At 43.3% G+C, this 22,737-nt stretch overlaps 1 protein-coding gene across 1 annotated transcript in view; it reads left to right on the forward strand.

Moving 5' to 3' along the window:
* Window positions 1–12,290, forward strand: part of ttc17 (tetratricopeptide repeat domain 17) — a gene marked incomplete at its 5' end in the record, with an annotated part of 17,345 nt that extends 5,055 nt beyond the window's left edge. The window contains 14 exons of the mRNA XM_080843781.1: window positions 77–192; window positions 539–692; window positions 952–1,023; window positions 1,185–1,409; window positions 2,697–2,883; window positions 3,826–3,966; window positions 4,301–4,578; window positions 4,948–5,095; window positions 5,290–5,410; window positions 5,670–5,829; window positions 6,795–6,878; window positions 7,643–7,762; window positions 8,062–8,205; window positions 10,238–12,290. Of these exons, the coding sequence (XP_080699907.1) occupies window positions 77–192; window positions 539–692; window positions 952–1,023; window positions 1,185–1,409; window positions 2,697–2,883; window positions 3,826–3,966; window positions 4,301–4,578; window positions 4,948–5,095; window positions 5,290–5,410; window positions 5,670–5,829; window positions 6,795–6,878; window positions 7,643–7,762; window positions 8,062–8,205; window positions 10,238–10,369 (2,082 nt within the window). The 3' untranslated portion in view covers window positions 10,370–12,290. The remainder of the gene's footprint in view (window positions 1–76; window positions 193–538; window positions 693–951; window positions 1,024–1,184; window positions 1,410–2,696; window positions 2,884–3,825; window positions 3,967–4,300; window positions 4,579–4,947; window positions 5,096–5,289; window positions 5,411–5,669; window positions 5,830–6,794; window positions 6,879–7,642; window positions 7,763–8,061; window positions 8,206–10,237) is intronic.
* Window positions 12,291–22,737: the final 10,447 nt, after the last annotated feature.

The following is a 22,737-nucleotide window of genomic DNA, read 5'->3' on the forward strand; positions in this document are numbered from 1 at the left end:
GCACTAAGGGTGTTAATATGAGTGATAATATGTGTGATAATGAGATGTTGTTGACTGATGTGTGTGTTTGGTACAGGCTGGTCTATCTGTGCTCTGGCCCCGGAGGTCAGACTGCGCTCACCATTTCCCCTCACTGCCCCCGGCCCATCTGATGCCCACCTTCTACCTCCCGCCAGAGACCAGGGGCTACGGGTGAGTGAGGAGGAGGAGGAGGAGGAGGAGGAGGAGGAGGTGGGAGGGGTAGGAGGAGGAGGAGGGGGGGAGGAGTAATAGTAGATCACTAGATTCTTACTAAAATACATTACTATTGTGTTTAGTTTTGAGGGCACTGATCTGAGCATATAAGAGAGAATGTTCCATCCATTTACTTGCTCCAACCTATTGCAGCAGGAAGTCATGATTTACTTCCCCAATCAGTACAATCGGAACTTCCCTTTAGTTTCCCGTCAGTTTACAATGGTTCAGTGTTCTGTAGGTCTGACTCTGTAGCCAAAGGGATGAGAGGGAGTGTGTTAACCTGCTCTCATGTTGTGCACAGGCTCCAGAACACTCTGTACGAGAACAGAAGCCCCCCTTTGTCTCGGGAGCTGCCCGACTGCGGCTCCGGCCCCCAGCCTCCCCCTCAGGACCCGCTGGCCTCCCTGGCTTTGGCTCTGGAGGGGAAGGAGTTACCTGACCCTCATGCCACAGAGGTGAGACCACTGGCAGAGCCAGGATTGGCCATATTGCTGGGTGTGGTGGAAGTATTATACGGTATTGTTCATTTGTACCCTAATATGCCCCACACTTTAAACTTTATTGACCTCATTTTCACCCTCACAGGTTGCTAGCTCTTGACATGGTTGTGCTAAGAAGTCTAAACCGTTATATCCTCGAAAAGAAATTGAGTGCTCTACTAGGCTTGGCGCACAGACCTCTGACTTGAGCCATTTGTGCTTGTGTGTTTTCTAGATCTTACTGTCACGCAGTGGTGGGTGGAGCTTGGAGCAAACAGGAGCACTGATAGCTCAAGCAATGAAGATGGTAACCGTTGTTTTCTTTTTGGGACATTTTATTTTGATCTGTACCCTTTTGTTAATAGTTGGTGTTTAGGTTTTGAAATGGATTCAGAAGGCATAGGGATGAAACTGTATTTACCTGAAATAGCAACTGTTAGCTGCTAACACCATGGCTGTTGTTTTTAGAAGAGCGCCCCCCGCTGGCTGGTGCAGAACGAGGCAGGGCTTTTCTGGCGTGCCAAGGGTAACGGGACGCGGGCGCTGCAGTGCATACGCCAGGCCCTGGCCGCAGCCCCGCCACAGCACCGCGACGTGCCACTGATCAACGCCGCCAGCCTGCTGCTACGCTACGGCCAGGTCCACGAGGCCAAGCAGCTGCTGGAGGAGGCCCAGGAGCTCAACGCCTCAGAGGTATCACACTTCTTTACTCCGTTCTCTCCCAGTAGTGCTGGTACAGTCTTACAGCTTCACTGTTAGGAAACCGTAGAATGGATATTGGACAATCAGACAGTTCTCTGTGTTGAGAGGTATCACACTTTTTTTTTTTGTGATCATTTTTTATTGACACCGTTTATGCAGTTAAGACATTCATGCAGTTACGACATGCAAGACAAAAGTATATCAGAACATTAATAACATTTAACATCTGGTGTACGGTATCACACTTCTTTACTCCGTTCTCTCCCAGTAGTGCTGGTGGTACAGTCTTACAGCTTCACTGTTAGGAAACCGTAGAATGGATATTGGACAATCAGACAGTTCTCTGTGTAGCTCAATTCCATGTTCCATATTGAGTCATTCCGTGTCAATTAAATGAGTAACTGGCACCAGATGTGTTTGCCAGGTTGAATAGTCTCCCTATAGACCCCATCCGACTTGGCGGGGGTAAACATGGAAGAATGGGGGCGGGGGCTAATGTCTATTCTAGTGTTTGCTAATTCCATGGATTTGCCAAGTGTGATTTCACAGTTCTGACCTCAAAGCCAAGTTACTGAACTCATAGTTATTTTGTCACCGCACAATTCGGAGCACACTTAACTTATTCCAACCACATCATTAAGATCTCGGTTCACATCTCACAATGTTGAGCCAACTGATCTCACAGATTGGACTTCTCACTGAAGTCTTTCAAACTACATCAATGAAGTTAAATGCATTCATAATTGTTAGGAAAGCTCCAATACCGTGACAGGGTGTGACAGTGCTTTTTTAATGAAATAGTTTATAGGTTAAAGCGGGTTGTTCATTAACCAGTCTCTGTGTGCGTTTATGAATGAATGACCAGCTGTACAACTCTGTGAACATGCATTTACAAAGCCCTGACTCATCTTAGTCTGGGGTATTTCTGTCTCCCAACAACTATCTGGAACTGCCTGTGTGAAGGGGAAAAACACTTACTCAGCGGTTTGGAAGGGTGTTCAACTTTCCCTTGGATTGTCCAGCTGACTGTGTTTCCTCTTTCTCCTTTCTCTCTCTCTCTCTCTCTCTCTCTCTCTCTCTCTCTCTCCCCCCCCCTCTCTCTCTCTCTCTTTCTCTCCCCCTCTCTCTCTTTCTCTCCCCCTCTCTCTCTTTCTCTCCCCCCACCTCTCTCACTCTCTCTCTCTTTCTCTCCCTCCCTCTCTCGCTCTCTCACTCTCTCTCTCTCTCTCTCTCTCTTTCCCTTCCTCCCTCCCTCTCTCTCTGTCTCTCTCCTGCCAGCCCCACTCAGTGCTCAGCCTGGTCAGCGTGCACCTATCCCAGGGCAACGTGACCGAGGCTCTGTCCCTGTTCCGCCGTGCCCTCACCCTGAAGTCCAGCTGTGCCCAGTGCCACGCCAGCCTGCCTCTGCTGCGCTGCCTGCAGTTCTACCCCTTCCTCTACAACCTCCAGCGCCCGCCCTGCACACGTCAGTCTGCCCACTGCGCTTCCTCTCTGTTTCTCTCTCTGTGTCTTTTCTTGTCTAGGCTGTGGAGATGTTGTTTTAAACTGCTTCGAGTTTGTCCTGTTGTATCTGTTTTACAGTCTCAGTTTCTTCTGTCTGCCCCAAAAGACATTTCTGGCCAACCATTCGCTTCTGCGAAACACACCGAGTGCATTTTAAGCTCAGGGTTTTGCCAAGACAAAATGCATAGTCTTCTTTCCTCCCAACGTCTGCTGTGCTCCTTCAAAGTCCTGCCCTGCCACTCACCCGTCTTTATATAGTTTGGCCACCACTGCATGTTGTCCCTTGTCACGATAGAAGTGCTTATTATAGCCCAGACTGTGCCTCCTTAGCCCCATATTTAGCTCCCATCGTCTGTTGAGCTTTTCTTTGCAGAATAGTGAAATGCTCCTTCTCCATCTCGCTCTGCCTCATACCCAGAGCAGGCAGCAGAGTCTCCCCTACTTCCCCTCAACCGACCTACCCCCACCTCCTTCATGTCGAGGCTCGTGAAAAGGCAGACTTTGAAGTGGAGATATCAAGCATTCAATTATTTAAGCAGCTATAAATAGAAAAAGACTTTGTACAGAACAAGAACTCAATTCTGTCTGTACGACAAACACACGCATCCACTCACGGGCTACACACCCGGGGAAGCGGTATCTGCTGCAGGCACGATCTGTGTCCCACGTGTCAGTCAGTGACCTTTTAAAGTCCCAACATGACCTCCAGGATGTCAGTAACGAGCAGTCAATGAAATTAATTTTGATGCATTCACAAGTTTACAGTTGCGTTTTTGGGGTATGTTTCTGACATACACATCCCTAACCATATAGAGTGTATATAGAGACATGGTAAGGCTGTAGTTAGCTCTGTTAAGCTGGTTTGTGTGTGTAACGGGTATGTGCTATGTTGTGCTTTTCTCAGAGGACTCCGGCTGTCATGGCGACGAGGAGCTGGACCTGCAGCTGGAGGACTGGGAGGCTGGCAGCATCATTGAGCGGCAGGACGGGGCAGAAGGGCACCCGCCACCCATGGGTGCTGTGGAGGACTCTCTACTGTTTGAGAGTAAGGGCTCTTGGTCACATCACAGCACCTCTGCAAACCTGGGCGAAAAACCCCAGTTAAGTTTCAAACCAACCAGAAATGAGCTTTGCTAAACTCAATGGACCCCCGGTTTGTTATTAGCGATATTGACGTTCACTGTTCATCAGTCACTGACACCTCTCTTTCTCTCTCTCTCTCTCTCTCTCTCTCTCTCTCTCTCTCTCTCTCTCTCTCTCTCTCTCTCTCTCTCTCTCTCTCTCTCTCTCTCTCTCTCTCTCTCTTTCTCTTTCTCTTTCTCTTTCTCTTTCTCTTTCTCTTTCTCTTTCTCTCTCTCTCTCTCTCTCTCTCTCTCCAGGGGTGGTGCTGGATAGTAATGGTTCTGGGGAGGCTGGGCAGCAGGAGAAAGCAGGTGGAGAGGAGGCTGTTCCCAGGGAGGGGAAGAGGGCAGGAGAGGAGGAGGACTGGCAGCTGAAGGAGGAGCTCATGGGGGCCTTTGAGGGTGCGCTGGACGTGAGTGGGAAAAGGGGGGACCTGAGGGGCATCCGCGTGCTGAAGAACGACCGAGTGATGGGTGGTGGCCGCTCTGGAGGTCCCTGCTTCGGGAACTGTGAGGATGACGAGGGGGCAGAGTGGGTAAGTGGAGCTATCCCCCGCATTAAAGGGGCTGTGTATGGAAGAGGCTTATTACCTTGGACAAGTGTGTATTCCAAGGTCTTCTTCCATACACACATATGTAATACATAACATATAATACATACATGTAATATGTAAAACATTTAGGCCATCTCCACTCCACCTCCACTAAATCAAATACATTAAGCTAAATGTGTAAAATTAAGTGTGTATTCCAAGGTCTTCCATATACACATATGTAATATATAACATATAATACATACATGTAATATGTAAAACATATCGGCCATCTCCACTCCACCGTCAATTAAATTAAGCTAAATGTGTAAAATTAGGAACCCTCTCATCCTGGTTTTCTCTGCTCCACAGATCACGTTCCAGGTGAAGCGAGTGAGGAAGCCCAAGGCAGAGTCTGCAGATGGCTGGATCCAGGACGAGGGCTTCCAGGGGACGCCGTCAGCTGGGCACTCCATCCTGGAGATCAGTGGACCCACCATCCCCTCTCCGGGACCTGCTGGTACTCTTCTCTCTTTGCTTGTTTCTAAAAAAAAGCCGAAAGCATATACAATCAATTCTTGATGTCATATTTGAATTTACAATGTGTTATCATAACATAAATCACAAATCAGACAAAAATGTATACATGAATATGTTGGATTAATGGCTGTTTGCTTACATAGTTTTGCATGACCTGTCTGTGTTGGTGTGCAGGTCGCTGGCGTGATTACACTAGTCTGGGCTGGCCTGGTCCAGAGGAGTGCCAGCGCACCCGTAGGGTGGACCTAACCACCGTGGCCAGCACCTGGCTCGCTGTCTCAGCCAAGAACATTGAGTGAGTGGCTACTCCTGTTACAACCCACCAACCTCCGCAGACCCTCATTTCAGTTTGGGTCCCATCACTGGCAGCATTGGTGAACCTAGCAAGGGAGCTATGTTCAGCTTTTGTCTTGATACTAGCTAGTTTTCAGTCGGACTGTGTTAATGTTGTTCTCTGCCTGTCTTTCTTTCTCTTCCTCACACACCACACACATCACAAACAACACACACACACACACACACACACACACACACACACACACACACACACACAGCATCACAGAGCACATCGACTTTGCCACCCCACTCCAGGAGCCAGCGGCAGAGCCGGTGTGCAACGCCAACCTGCCTGCCAGCATGCACACGCTGGACCACCTGGGAGGGGTGGCGAACCGCGGCGGCATCCACTACACCGGGGAGAGTCAGCTTCGTGAGGTACACACACCCATGCCTCATATCCTACATCAGAGTTGGGAGGTACACACACACACACACCCATGTCTCATATCTCACGTCACACACACACACCCATGTCTCGTATCTCACGTCAGCGTTGTGAGGTACACACACACACACACCCATGTCTCATATCCCATGTCAGCGTTGTGAGGTACACACACACCCATGTCTCATATCCCATGTCAGCGTCGTGAGGTACACACACACACACACACACACACACACCCATGCCTCATATCCCATGTCAGCGTCGTGAGGTACACACACACCCATGTCTCATATCCCATGTCAGCGTCGTTAGGTACACACACACCCATGCCTCATATCCTACATCAGCTTTGTGAGGAACACACACACACACCTATGTCTCTTGTCCCACGTCAGCTTTGTGAGGTACACACACACCTATGTCTCATATCCCAAGTCAGCTTCGTGAAGTACACACACACCCATGCCTCATATCCCACATCAGCTTCGTGAGGTACACACACACACACACACACACACACACCCATGTCTCATATCCCACATCAGCTTCGTGAAGTACACACACACCCATGCCTCATATCTCACGTCAGCATTGTGGGGTACACACACACCTATGTCTCTTATCCCACGTCAGCTTTGTGAGGTACACACACACACACACCCATGTCTCATATCCCACATCAGCTTCGTGAGGTACACACACACCTATGTCTCATATCCCCCGTCAGCTTAGTGAGGTACACACACACACACACACACACACACACACACACACACACACACACACACACACACACACACACACACCCACGTCTCATATCCCACGTCAACTTTGTGAGGTACACACCCCCGTGTCTCATATCCCAGGTCCGTGACCCATCAGGCTGATATCATATGTATGGCAAGACGGAGGCAGACACGCTGGGCTTCTAAATACACTTTTTGTTCTGCAGGTGCTCCAGAACCTTGGCAAAGACAAATATCCGCCTCAATCCTTTGAGCAAGTGGGCACCCGCATCGCCAAAGTCCTTGAGAAGGTAAGGTAGCCCCTCTCGGGCTGGGTGTGCACATCTGGTGCTTTACTGTGTATAGACTCCTTCTATGTCATACTTTAGACAGGAGTTTTCCAACACTTATGATGGCAATAAAACTGTTAAAATCATCAGGTAGGCAACAGTGTTTTTATTGTGAAAATCAGATCAGTGGATATCAGAAATTGTGGAGGAGTTGTATGTCGCAGAATACAACTTGCACAAAGCCAGTATGTGGTACATCAGTTCTTTCTTCATTTAGACTACAACCAAACTGTGCATGTGTTCAACCACACGTGCGCTGATTTCATTGTCATTAGAAGTTGATTGTTTGCAGCTCATATTTAGTTTTAATATAGAAGGCCTATACTTACTGTAGGGGACATTTAACTTACGAATAAACCTCCATAAGCATTTCTCATGGAAAAGTGTTCATTTAAGGAATTTATTAATTTACAAAAATCACTTGTACGCTGGGCTCAATCCATTTGGCATAAACAGTATCAGGCTGTCTTGCCTACAGCAACAGGTCAACAGTTTCAGATGAATACTTAAAACAATTGTTTTATTTATCATAGTCACTGTGACATGAAACAAATTGTTATTTTGAGAATGACTGGATTTGACAGTTTTATGTAGATTGCGGGTCTGATTTTGGCCACCCCTAGAATGTCTAACTCTAACTCTTGATACCTTTTCTTCTGTTCCCAAACACAATATGCTGCCACCCATGTCTGCCACCCATACCGTGTGTGTTCATTCCTCATCAGAACCAGACGTCATGGGTCCTGTCCAGCATGGCAGCGCTGTACTGGAGGGTCAAAGGTCAGGGAAAGAGGGCCATCGACTGTCTGCGCCAAGCCCTGAATTACGCCCCGCACCACATGAAGGTACTAGTACGCCTGCGCGATAAAGCCTATGCTTGTGAGCCAGCTTTTACTTACGTCCTTTCATCAGAGATGATTGCTGTTCCTCTTGCAGAGTAGCAAAGAGTTCTGTTTGGTTTTATTGGGTTTCAAGGCTGACCCTCCCTGTGTAGTATGTTTGAATGATCGTGCCAGGGTTGCAAGGCTGACCCTCCCTGTGTAGTATGTTTGAATGACCTTGCCAGTGTTTCAAGGCTGACCCTCCCTGTGAAGTATGTTTGAATGACGGTGCCAGGGTTTCAAGAACTCCTCTTCTCCCACAGGATGTCCCCCTCATCAGCCTGGCCAACATCTTCCAGAACGCTCGTCTCTGGGAGGATGCGCTGACCGTGGCCCGCATGGCAGTTGAGATCGCTCCACACTTTGTGGTCAACCATTTCACCCTGGCTAACGTCTACATTGCAATGGTGAGTCGCAGGAGTAGAGCCAAAAGTGTTCCACATCAGTGTGGTTTTCAGCAGCTGTGCAGTGCATTACCACGCCCTTGTGTGGTGTGTTTCTTCAGTTATACTCTCTGATCATATGTTGACACATTGACGGCCATAGTAAGATGAGGAGGAGAGAGCAGGGCATGTTGTCACACTTCATCTTCACTCACGATGACTGCAAACGATACCCCAATACGTAGGGCCAATGATTTTCCGCGATAACGGAAAACGGACGGATTTCGCGGAATAGACCATTTTAAACGGAATGGACCATTTCAAACGGAAACATCAATTTGTGTGTCAAAATCGCCCAAAACCCCCTGTATTTTACCCTGTAAGACTGAATTTCTTTCAAATAAACACAACAACGATCGCAACGATGAACAAACATTAGTTGAAGAACAAAAGCAGTCAGGAAATTTCACGTCTGCGCTGAACTCTGCTCTGGCCACGCCCCCCTTTTCAACGGTTTACACACACACACACACCCTGCTACTGCCACATTCAGGCACATTCATTTACTCGTCTTCCCAGTCTTCTGTTCTGTTGATGGCTGGCAAACGACAATCGAAGAAGGGCATGTATTATTCACTAATTTAAAGCCATCAATCTACCTCAGGGTAAACAAAATTAGCTGAAACGGGGAAAAAAACGGAATTCACCAAAAGTGAAACGGAAAACGCATTTTTTTTAAACGGAAAATAATTGGCCCTACATGCGGTAAACATGTTGTACCAAAGGAAAGAAGTGCAACTTGGGCACATGTTTCGAAATTCATTGTATTGTCGTAATATTTTAGTGCAAATTTGTACTGCATTTAGTAAGCATGTGACAGTGGGTAAGTGGTTGCGTTTGATTATTAAGCAAATAACACAATATTAATTGTGAACATAGATTAATTTTTATTTGACATCAGAAATTGAACTTGAACTGAACAAAAAAAGTAACCAATAATATCTTAAACATTGATTGTACTGTGTGTCAAGATTTGGCATAATGATGGCTGACAAACACCTACGGTCTAACAGCATTATTCAAAGCCATAATTCTGGCTGAACATTAACTGTCTCACCTAAAGTAGCCTACATGTAGCATGTGTCAATTTAAGGCATCTCACACATTGAACACACGGTTTCATCTCCTAATCAGAGAGACGACTATTCAAAGCCCTTTTCAAGTTAACACATGTGACAGCTTGCCTCCAGTCACTGTGACAACTTTCTGCCCCAAACTCACTACTTAACTAACAAGAATTGGAGCATTCAGAGAATGCAAACCTCCGCCTTGTGACCTTGACCTTTGACCTTGGCATCTGAAAATCTAATCAATTATTGCCATTATATTACCCAATCTCCCCACAAAGTTTGATGGAAATCGGTCCATGCATTTCTGCGTAATCCTGCTGACAAACAAACAAACAAACAGACAGACAAACAAACAAACAAACAAACATACAGGGGTGAAAACATAACCTCCTTGGCGGAGGTAATTAGGGCTAAATCTCAAGGCTAGTTCAACCTATGACTAAAAGCATCAAAGCAGATCACACACTACTTGCTTACTACCTCTAATCAGAGAAAAGTAAAACAATTGTTAATACCCAAGGTCAAAAAAAGATTTAAGTTGTGAAATGTGGTATTCCATAGAGTTTCTTAGGAAAGGAAAAAGTGTGAAAATTGTGCTGAGCTTAGTTTCAGGTGACTTCAAAAGGTAAACCAGATGTGGACAGATGTGGGGATTGGGTCACAAATTAGTTTTTGAAGTTTTGAGATTGTGCCCTCTAGTTTTGGAGAAATTACCCTTGTGACGACTTACCTTTGTGACAACTTACCCCACTCTCCCATATGTTACTACAACTTACCCCATTCTCCAATATGTAACTGTTACTTACCCCACTCTCCCCTATGTTACTGCAACTTACCCCGCTCTCCCCTATGTTACTGCTTTTGTCAAGTTGGTTGCTTGTACGACAGAAGTGTTACATCAGTAGTGCTCCTTCGTGTTTTGGCAGGAGGAGTTTGAAAAGGCGATGCACTGGTACGAGTCTACCCTGAAGCTTCAGCCGGAGTTTGCCCCAGCCAAAGATCGACTCCGCACCATCCAGTGCTACCTGCTCACCAAGAGGGAGCGCCGTAGTCCTTAAAACTGGACCGTAGGGGATGGAGAGGGGCCAAGAGGCCAGACCTATAAAATATCTTTCACGTCTCTCTCATGGAGAGACTTATGCACACAGTCTGATACACACACACACACACACACACACACACACACACACACACACACACACACACACACACACACACACACACACACACACTACAGATGCACACATAAGAAGGCATACACAAACCCGTTTTAAGATATAACTGAGAAATGAAATGTTTGATTTGTTTTTGTTCAGAATTTGTGCTTCGACTCCATATCATATAATTTCATTTCAAATGGTTTGGGGGATTCTTAAGGGTGAAGAGAGTCTGCTCCTCCTCTCCTCTCCTCTCCTCTCCTCTCCTCTCAAAATCAACTAAAATAACAGTTCCACGTCTTCAGATTTCCTGATTTAAGCTCATGATTTGCACTGGGTGGTTGATTGACCTGTGGACAGTTACTGACCTAACCAGTGTTCTGGCAAAACATGCATTAATGTCCCCAACATCATGGCACTCTTAAACGAGTTCACATGGGCTGAATGTGAAACCTTGTATGACTATAACATACTGAATGTGAAGCACCTACCTGTAGCTTCTTTAAAGAACATTCTTCGGTCTTTTCCAAGTGCTCTACAGACATGATCCTGTTGTCATCTTGGTCTTTAGGGGATTAGTTGCTATCACTCTGTCATGTGTGCCAAACGTGGTGACGTATTCTGTGCAGTTGGGCCTCAGATTCCCCATCTTCTTTCTATTATTCTGTTCAGCCAGGCCTTTGTTCACAGCAGTGTAGAGTTAGGTGGGAGGGATATGAATGTGCATTCAGGGTTTAGCAGTATTCTCAAGTCAGGCATAAAAGCACTCACCACTCCCTCCCAGACAGGAGGGGTGTTTGTTCTGGCACAAACATAGCCTGAATACCATAGTGAGACTCAGCTGAATTTCCACAAAGTTTCTGGCACCCCCCTATCCCTTCCATCAGTAAGCCCATCCCCACTCCCCCATCTGTTCAGCATGGGAAGGCCCAATAAGTGTCACGGGGGTTCACCACTGACCAGCGAGGTCATTTGGTTCATTGAGGACAGTGGTTCTTAACCTTATTTGAGGTACTGAACCCTGCAACCTTTGTAATTTGAAAAATAAAATATGATTTCTTCAAAACGTAGGTATGTATAAAAACGCCCCGACATTGCTAGTGTGAACCGGGCTATACTGTGTGTGTCTTGACCCCTGCCGAACCCCTGAGAGTGACTCAACGAACCCCTGGGGTTCGATCGAACCCAGGTTAAGAACCACTGATTTAGGAGATATATATTTGACAGTGTCAGCAGTAGCAGCCATGGTGTAAAAGGGAAGTTTACATTCAAACCAAAATGAATAGGGAAGTATTGACTGAAAATCATGTGTTTTTATCATTTCTGTTAAGCTCACTTCACAATATGCAAATGGTTTTGGAAACTGAAATGGTTAATCCTTTGGATTTGATTTCAATTCCGTTGTAGCTGATCGCTTGAGAGGAAAGCCCCAGTTGTACTGTTGCTGCTCCGACTTGAAAAGGGGTACTGGTCATTATGTTTTGCACCCTTTTCATGACCATTCCATGAGGATGTGGGACCTTCAAGAGTGAAAATGTGACATTGGAAGCGATGATCATACATTCAAGAAATGTTGTGCTCCTCCGTTTCCTCTTATTTAAGAAACTCTGAAAAAAAGCAATGATTGGTTGCCTTAGATCATACAAAAATGACTTAATTTAAAATCTGATTTCCAGTGTTGTATGTGTTTAGACAGTGAATACTTATTTTTTTCATTGGCTAAAAAAATTCAGTGTATCCATTGTCTTTGTATGAACATCAAAAGCTTGTTGGAAAATAAATACCAGGGTTTTTCCAACCCTGTGAGTGGATGAATGTACAAGTGTGTAGTTTTGGGTTCTGTGTGTGTGTGTGTGTGTGTGTGTGGGTGGGTGTGTGTGTGTGTGTGTGTGTGTGTGTGTGTGTGTGTGTGTGTGTGTGTGTGTGTGTGTGTGTGTGTGTGTGTGTGTGTGTGTGTGTGTGTGTGTGTGTGTGTGTGTGTGTGTGTGTGTGTGTGTGTGAGTGTGTGTGCTAGCCACAACTTTTTAAAATCACGCTTCTCACCCCGAGTAGGACTAGTCTGTGTTGCATGACATGAAACGGTCACAATTCTTCACATTCCCCCCTCCCTCCCGCAGGGGCGCCTCTATTTTCACCGGCCACCTCGGAGCCCCGCCTACCTATTTTACCAGCTAAATTCATTTGATACTATTTTTAAAATTCTGGGTTTCTAAGGGAAACGCAATGACGCGGTGACGCCATCACTCCCGATAGCAAGCCGATTGGTTGCTGTCTAGTCCGGCGGCTTTTAGAGCGGCACAACTTTTGTGAACAAAAATCACGATTCTTAAAAATTCGTGCATCAAGCTAAATAAAATCCACATAAAAACGGAAGGAAACGGTCCTTACGATGTCGCAGGCATGGTGCGCGCAGGAGCTCTCTCCCTTGCCTGACATCTCATTAATCTTTGGGCACCCCTAAGCCCAATGACATGTACAAAACATTTTGAAATGCCCCCCTCCTTCCACCCCCACCCTAGTTGTCTGTACATTAAAGGCGGTGCTACCGGAAAATATAAAAGAACATAATGCAAAGCTTCTGGAGAACCGACACCCTCTGATCCTATTTCAGCCTCCTGTTGCCAAAACTTGAGTCTAAGGTAAGCCTGTTTGTTATAGCATTTTTATCTGTCTGGTTTCGTAACTTAAAAGAAAGCGTTGTTTTACTGGCGATGTGAGACTAATCGTGATGTTTTCCCTGGAATACTGCGAATAATTGTAATCTAGTCTATAGCCTCGTTTTAATACGTTTTAAAAAAAAGACACGATGTTGTTGGTTCCTTCGGATCACTCTAAAGAAGTTAAATGGATCGAGTTGCTCTGCTGTTTGTTTGTTTAACATTTGTAATATTGGTCTTTTCTATATCGTTTAATAAAGTCATTTTTGCTCATTGTTTGGGAGTAGTAGAAGTGGTGGTTTTAGTTTGTATGGCGCCCTGGGTCGAGCCTCCGTTCAGCGTGCCGTTCCCTAGGAAAAACGTGCCATATTGCTTCTGAAACTATTGTGAATGAATTGTGGTTTATTTGGTAGCATTTCATAGTTTGACTGATTTTCCTAATTGCATTTGTGCTGTACAAAGTTAGAGGTGCGCTGTCTGATAGATTCCCCCGCTTTCTACCTCCTGCTTCCAGTGGGAAGAACTGAGGTCAACCTACCCCCGCCCCATCTCGTACTTCCGAGTGGGAGACCTTCCCAGTACTAAAAAGTATTAGGGTGCCCGCCCCGACGAGATTAATTGACACAGTGACACGATATCATTGACGTGCTGGGCAAATGAGCGATACAAATGTCACCATTTCAACTATTTCTTTGTGCGGACTCCTGCACGACCCCTGCAAGATGCTGACTGACCATGTTGCCCATACTTAGATCTGGGTAGGCTAATGCATAACCAAAAAGGCCCACATTCTCTACACAACAATGTTTCAGACGAGTAGCGCTCACTGCAAGGAAATGTTGCATCTGCCGTCTATGCAACTTCTTTCAGCACCATGGACAGGGATTTCGTGTATTGCGTGAAGTTTAAGTGCGTATGTTTCTTTTTATGTGTGCAGTCCAATATAAATACCCGCTAATGCAGCCTGCAATAATCACTCTCTCCTTCCCTCCCTCTGTCTCTCTCAGTCTGATTATGTCTCTGTGAAATAGAGTAAGTTGATGTAGATGTAGTTATGTTGGAACTGTGGCATAGAAGAAGACACTTGCAAAATAGTTTCCCTCTGTCAGTAGGCTACAGCCTACAATCGCACATTCTAGTGTCCACAAATGTCAAAAGCGGTTTAATCACGGGCACTGTAAGGTGGGAGAATCTAAACGTGACGTCAATGCCGGGTAGCTGACGTAGTCTTGGGTGTGTGGGGGGGGGGGATCTTTTTCTATTCCCCCTCAGCAGCACGCCTTAATTACAGCATGCGTGCATCTGTCCTCCATGCTAAGAGTATGAGTAGGTTGTATTCAATAAGGCATGTTGTTGCTATTTTTAAAATAGTTTCTATTTATTACCATCTGTCCTTTTGGCACAGGTGCATGTTATTCCCACTATGTACTTACATGCTGCCCAACCGAGTATTTAAGAATGTGTATCGTCTAGATGGAAATGATGAAACGACAAACTGAAATACTTAATACCGTAAGCCTTTCCTAAATAGATAGACATTTTGAATTTTGATAGATCGTTTAATAGAAAGTCATTTTCCTCCTTATGTTATATCGAGTATTTGGCCATTGTGGAGTGGGACATTTGCATTCAGCACACACCTCTGAGAAGATGTGAACGCGCATGTCATGCGTTACACGTAAAAAAAATCTCCCGAGGAGGGTTGTGAGTCTTTTTTTCTACCCATGTGCTAAAAATAGGTGTGGAGTTTGATCGGGATCTAGAAATAGACGAGGGGTATCACGACATATACTACTTCTTGATTTTCAAGAAAAAAACTAAACAATGGGACGCTCTGATATATACTATGGTGTAGGCTACGATATTTCTCAACAGTAATGAATCTACATGTATTTAATCATAGCATATAAAATGTGTTTTCTTTTTTGGGAAGGTTTCTCTAAATGGATGAAGAATTCCTGCATGCAGGCCATGTACAATGTTTGTACCAGGATCATTTGTGGACATGATCTTTCTTAGAACCCATACCAATGCAAGAGAGTTTTAAGCACACCTCATTCTTGCCAGTTCTTTAATAGTTGAACTTACTCACTTCATATTTACTAGAACAAATCCAGAGTAGTAATACCAATTCGAAAGATATGATCTTTATTAAATCAACTGAGCTTGACCATAAGCCAAACGACTGTGGTAAAATCAACTGTTTTTGGAATGGAGAACTGAGTGGAAATGAGAGGAGCTGTCCATGGTGTGTGGTGCTGAATATAGTCAATGCTGCGAAATACTACCGTATCCGTTCCAGGATGGCCTGTCATTGCAATGGTTTGTTTCAGGTTCCTATCTTAACGCCAGTAGTCATTGATACTCTAGCTGTATAAAAGAGCCGCGTCTGTCAATGGAGATCATCACAGTGGGTTAATGGCGGTACATTTAAAGCAGTCACTGACGGATTTCTAGATTAGTTCCTTCATTTTGCATTGGCTGTTTTAACTGTAGTCCATAGAAGGTGCTCGCCATGACTCTCCTCAGGCTGTTAATATAACAGCTTATTCTTATTTTTTTGTAGTCGATCAGCTCTAATGCTTTCAGTGCATGGTTATTGGAGCAGGATAATTCAAACGCAACCTCACATGCAGCTATACTTAGACTGAGCTGCAAAACACCATTCTTTTTCAGATACCCTACAATATACTGCTTTTTAACAAACGATCTACAGATCTTTTTGCCCAGATAAGACAGAATGTCTTTATTAGACCACAATGTTCTTGTCCATAGTGAAATGGTGTAGCTATAAGTGTACACGGCATCCTTTTAAGAGCTCCTTACCAAACGTCCCCGTATGAACATCAATAAATATCATATTTTGGGAAATGGAAAACGCGAATGTCTGTTTGCCATGTTTGACCGAAAAGATGAAGTGAAGCTGGGTAGGCTTCTGTTGGGTAATTCATTTCTGGCGTAGGGTTTGGTTGGGAACGGCGCAGCTTCTGGAGTCGTGACTGCTAAAGTGAGTAATGCGCGTCGGCTGCGTCAGTAGAGGCGAGCACTGTGCTCCGGAGACAGATGGAGGGAATCGTGACTGACTGGAGACATCCACAAATCAGACGGCAATCCAATCAAAATCACATCGAGGGAGATGAAACAAAGCTTAAAATGTTATCTCTTGAACGTTTTAAAGAAAGCTTTCGCCACTGACCTTCAGTCCAGGAGCTAATTTTAACACGCTGAGAAAAATGAAAGGGAGAAGGGGAGTGAGGAGTGGTGGTGGTGGTGGTTGGGGATAAGGGGGTGGGGGGCGGTGGGGTACTTATGGTTCTATGAAGGGAGGAGGAGGGGGGCATCCAAATATAGATCCTGATCCTCCAACTCGGTGAATTAATGTCCATATTCTATGACAGGGAATGCTGGGCTTTTGTGGTATTTTCAGACAGTGAGCAGGGATCTGTAGAAACCTTGCGCGATCGACCATAGGGTATTATAGAACACGGTAAGTGTAATTTATCCATTTATCCTTTGGAATTGTTTTATCCTCGAATCGTTTTGAGAGGACTTGAATAGCTATAGAATGAAATTAATTATTTAAGTTTGCGCAAAACAAAGGCATTATACATGACTACTATACCACGATACTGACTCTTGTGTTGGTCGAGATGGGTCAGATTTCATTATTATAATGTGCTGTTGGAAGCTGTGGGAAGTGTCTTGGGCTTGTGTCATATTTAGTAGTGTGATTGTCATTATTGGTACACGATGTACTATAGCATCTCGGTACATCAGATTTGTACACATTTTCACATAGATTTGGTGACTTTCACATAGTATAAGGCACAATCTACTTTCCTTTCTTTCTAATTTCTTCTTTTTTCAAAAAGGGGGGTTCCAATGGTAGAAAGACACCGATTGGTGGGTGACGACTTTTTATATGCTCCAATGAAATCCTTCGCTGCTCTCTATTTACTGTGAGCTGAAGCAATGTAATCTTCTTCCGTCGGTAGATCCATCGACTGACAACAGTAGATCAGCTTTCCTGAGGGCGAAGCTACCTATAAGAATATGTGCGTCTGTAGTAAAATAACAACCGCAGATTAAGGTTTTGCAAATGATGAAATGACTAAATGTGAATGAAATGCATCGCTCATGAGAGAAGGATTCGGGTGATTCAGGTGGATATCTTTTAAGTTCGCTTGAATGACATCTCGGGAAGATATCGTTTTAATGGTGTGAGATGGAGCCACGGATGCAAAAGAGAAGCTTTGCAGCTTAGAAGTGTTGGATATACAGAATACGGGTTAACAATAACTGGAAACCACTGCGACGAGTCAATGGATATTTCTTTCATGGAAACAACTGGATTTTGGACCACCTGTCCTTTGCGAATCTTTTTGCGGTCTGGGCTTGCTGTTCTAAGCAATCAAATGGGAAGCCCTTACCCCAAAAAGCATTTGCGAAGGACACATACAGCTATTAAGAACTTCACTTAGTCAAAATGGACACATAGGCTACAGCTATTAGGAACTTCACTTAGTCAAAATGATAATGATGAAGGTGATGATGATATGATGACGACAATGATGCACGACATTAATTGAACCCTAAATATTTCTTAAATGAGAAATGTGTAAAAAGTATTTGCCATGCCTAACTTAACTGCTGTCCAGAATTATGATGACATAAATGATCAGGTGGATATTTGCAACTAAATCATTCTTAAATATATTTATCGTAAAAAGTTGGTAATTATTTTCTGTAGCTACACATGGTTCTCTTGGGGCCACTGTATTAAATACTATTTACCGGAAAAGTGACTTAGCATTTGATCTGTCGGTCAAAAAGATACAATTTAAATAGTATGACGACCTGATATTTACTTTTGAGAAAAAGATGTTCAGTCTGACTGGTTGAAATCTGTTATAACGGTTAACTGAATAATTTACTCAACTGTTTACAGTTGACTGTTTTACAGTTTATGTTTATTTTGAAAACAGATTGTCGAAGTTCAGTAGAATACAAATAATGTCACAAACTACATTATAACAGGAATGTTCTTATGTGCTTTATTTTTAACTTTGTTATTAAATACTATTGTAGAATTATCATTACAGATGCAGAACATGCATAAGGACAGAAACCACTCTGACATTACAGAGTTTGTAGAGTAAACAAAGTCAGATAAAGGCTCAGGAGACTCCACATCATTCCCAAACAGAGTGAACTGCACTTATTACATAAGCAAATAGTGTCATAAGGTCACCTTTCTTCCAAAGACATTGATATGACATGGAAGTTGTAATTTTATTGCAATACAGATTATTCGCATGATGTTTTCCTTTGGGTGTACATGGGGCAGTAGTGTGTTTGGGAATTGGCGTTATCATATACAATGAAGTTCTGAAAGATGTGTTTGTTCCATTGCTTCCTGGTATATTATACAAGTCTAATCTTTTTTGATGTAAATAAAAGTCCCAATAAACATTATGAAACCTTTTCAATAAGACAAGTGTAAGTTGTCTCTTTGTTTCTGCTCCACAACTTAAGCAAATGTAATAAATGTTAAAAAAAAAAACCTCAACTGATACTCCTACAGGAAATTGTAACACAAACTGAATTATTGTACAATGCAGGTGTATTGAAGCTTTGCACAGCGGACCATTAAGGAGTATTCCTGATGTAGTATAGGGACTTGTGTACTGACTGTCTTAAGAAGACAAAACTAAAAGTATGTACTTTTTTTTCAGAAACCGACAATGTCTTTCAAAAATCAAACATTCATATAACTGGAATGTTATTTCAAGTGGATGTTGTCAGATGATTACAATACTAGATATTCATTAAGCAGTCTAGAGCAGAGATTACTTTAAAGGCAGGTTTTACCATGAGAAAGCAACAATTATAAGTTCAGATATTTACTGTGTTTTATATGTTTATTTCATCAAAACATTTTTCATATATCCTTTTTTATGCAGTCCTTTAACACTTTGTTGTCCCATACTGATTAGAAATGACTGTATACTCTAAGTAGCTATATTAGGTTTCTAGAGAAGGTGCTCTGGCTAACATTTACTGGTATATGTCGTGCATTGGCGTCAGAGATTTCGGGAGTCACCTGAACTGCTAACCCAAACCCAAATCACAGAATCAAGACAATGAAGTGAAGAAATAAAATAAAATATTCCGAAAAATATGCAACAATAAATAACATAATTGAAGAACAATGCGTTATTTGGGCAGAGGCCGCTTTAGATGTCAATTGCCCTACCCCTCACTTCCTATTATATACATTTAAATTGCTCACAGGTATGTGGGTGAAAAAATGCACATCACTTTAATCCAGTTACCAAATGAAAGCATTGTAAGATTTTGCACTGTCCCCCTGTTTCTATGTCTCCTTCCCCAACCTCTGTGCTGCCTCGCAGGCTCCCGGGCTGCTGCCTTTAACTCCACTACCACCAGTGGTGTAGTGGTCCCTGGAGAAGAATACTCTTAATTTTTTTCAAGCAGCCCATACAGCACAGGTTAAACATCCTGTTTTGAGAAGTGGGTATACGCAATGCTGATTGAAACATAAGTGGGCATACTCCGTATACCCGCGTATACCCTGGACTACACCACTGACTGCCACCACTTGGGCTCTTGTTCTTGTTATGCCCTACATTCTTGACGCCACGTATATTTGCAATCAGGATTCCAATTGCAATAGTACATTGTCAAGGTAAAACATTTTGCTTCCCCTAAACTAGTCCATTGGTCAAATCCATATAAATTGTAACACAGGTTTTACATGACTCCTAATCATGTATGTCAGGTGATGAACTATGTACCATGTGAGCTCTAGGGCCCATTCAGTACACCTAGGTGTCTCTCCTTCAATAACTAATCTTTGGCAGAGTCTTACCTCATTGTTAAATATGCTGTGGGAAGTTACCAGAAGAAGCTATCAAATCTATTGGATCATACAACAAAAGAAAATCCTAATGGCAGGTATAACATCAGCCATGATGTGCGTTTACATGTGGTTCAGAGCCTTCCATTTTTCACAAGTATGTGGTGTTTCATGTTCTTGTTTTGGATGTTCTTAATTGGTAGATTGTGGCCACTACAACTCACCAACACAGAGCCACAGTCAACAGATACCCAACTGTGATTTCTATCATGGGAATTTTTTTAATTTCTTGTACCTGTATTTAGTCTGTATGGATAATGTCTAACTGTAGATGTATGGATGAGGCGTCATGCAAACATGAAACTATTGTCTGTTTTGTCTTTGCTATTGCTGGTCTTCACAACTAATAAAAAATGTATTCACAAAGTCGTCACTGTCAGTGTCTGACACTTATGTCCATCTAAATGTCAATGTTTTGCGTGGAGGCCAAGCATGGAAACCATGCTGTGAAGAATAAGCCTCTTATGACATTGACCCAACTGGGGATATTTAATGATATCTGATCACTCTGCACTCAGGAACCTGCACACATACGTGCACGCACACACACACACACACACACACACACGCACACGCACACGCACACGCACACGCACACGCACACGCACACGCACACGCACACGCACACGCACACACACACACAGAGACTATCAACATACACAAACATCTCCTATCACACACAATGGTCTGAGGCTAAGGAGTAAAGGGGCTCAAAGTAGTAGATATTCATTTGGAGTGCCATACCCCTACAAATGCACAATCAAACATGTTCTGGACAAAGAGGGTAAAAGATAACCCACACATTTTTAGAATTTATTATTTCTCTAAGAAATACTCTCATTAAGTCTTGCAACTTGCTACTGACATGAAGAATGTAGACGCCTAAGATCAAGTGAGAACTATAATAGTGTACAGAACGTGCGTAAAGAAGTAAATCAAACTCCATAGACTCCATACAAAGACTATCGACATGTTCGAAGTGGCTGAATAGTTATTTGTTTGTTATTGAAATGTCATGTTAATCAACAAAGTCAGTTAACTGCACAAACATAATTAACACATGTTAAAATGAACAATATTGAGACGTCAGGGCATAGATGTATACATCGACCCAACGTCATACTGACTGAGGGAAACATTTAACTGTAAACATCTAACAATAAAGAGCATAAAGACTTCAGAGTAAATAAGAGCAATATTGTCTTATGGATATGGAACCTACAGAAAGTATCCAAGCTCCATGATCACATCCCACACCCTTATCCATATTTCGGCCTTGTTTGCTCTCCGATAACATGAAGTAATGTGGAAAAAATACCACAAATGCACACCTTATTTAGTTAGTGCAAGAAGGGCTTGCAGGCTTTCGAGGTCCCTCATCTACAACGCCTGCATCTGTGTCAACCCCTACGGATGCCCACCTGTATCACTCTCTGGAAACATCCATGAAGTCAGCGGGGCAGGGGGGTTAGGGGTTGTTAGGGGAAGGGGTTAAGAATGTTCTATGAACTACATATAAAGGCTATTTTAATTGCTTGTAACATCCTGTGTGTGTGTGTGTTTGTGTGTGTGTGCCTGCGTGTATGTGTGTGGTGTGACCTACAAAACGTCAGGCCTAATAGTTTTCATATTATTAAAAATTGCTGCTTGAATAATAAGGAATTAAGGGATTATATGGCACAAAACATACAGTCTTTGAGTACCAATGATATTGTGGTAAATGCTGCCATGAATGACATTGCTTTTACCATGACCAGTGTTCACATATTAAACATGTTTCATACTGTAGTCTGTAGGCCTAGTCCAGATGTGGTAGCAGACAACTATTCTCCACAACTACCGAACGTTCCTTACAGATAATGCCATGTCAGTCATTGCTTTTGTCTTACCAAATATGGTAAATGCGGTCCCACGTTTTTTTATGGGTTTATTTTTCTTCTTCCTCTTCTTCTTCTTCTTCTTCTTCTTCTTAATTTACCAAGACTAAGTTCTTTTGGTAATCGTACATTAACATTCATGTGAAAAATCACTCCAGCACTCGTCTTTGACCAGTTTTGTTAAACAAAATAATAAGCATGTTTGACTAAACAACGTGTATCAAGAACAAATCCATCAAATGGGTGAAACAAGGTAAACATACATGGGTAAAATGAGCCCATGGGTGGTTTAATTGGCTTAACGTTCAGGTTTCACTTCATCAATTAAAATTATTATATTTGCTTACAGTGGTACTCCTGTGAATTATTAGAAGAAACTAATATTGAAATATACACTGAAACACGTGGAGGATGTGCGATAAAGAAGGGATTTCAGCTTTTCCACACACATCTACTCTCATACCAGTTATGGGATAGATCTAAAAAGTATGCCCTCTAAAACAGCAAATGTCTTCTGTTTTACAGCAGGAAATGTAGAGGAATTAAGCCAGTAGTGAGCTACGTTATGCTGTGGTCACAGTTATAAGTACAGTCGGCTTCATATTATTCCATCAAACACATTTTAAACTGGTTATTGAAGTAATTTGAAGGAATTGCAAAATATATGAAACCCCCAATCAAAAGACACATTCATATATGTTAGCCTTAATATTGTTAGCTACCACATTTACTTTACTTCCTGACATCGCTGAATGGAGGCCACTCTTAGTCCAGTGTCTAGCCCAGTGACTGTAA

The sequence above is a fragment of the Sprattus sprattus genome, assembly GCF_963457725.1.
Source record: "Sprattus sprattus genome assembly, chromosome: 8".
In the NCBI taxonomy this organism is placed as follows: Eukaryota; Metazoa; Chordata; class Actinopteri; order Clupeiformes; family Clupeidae; genus Sprattus; species Sprattus sprattus.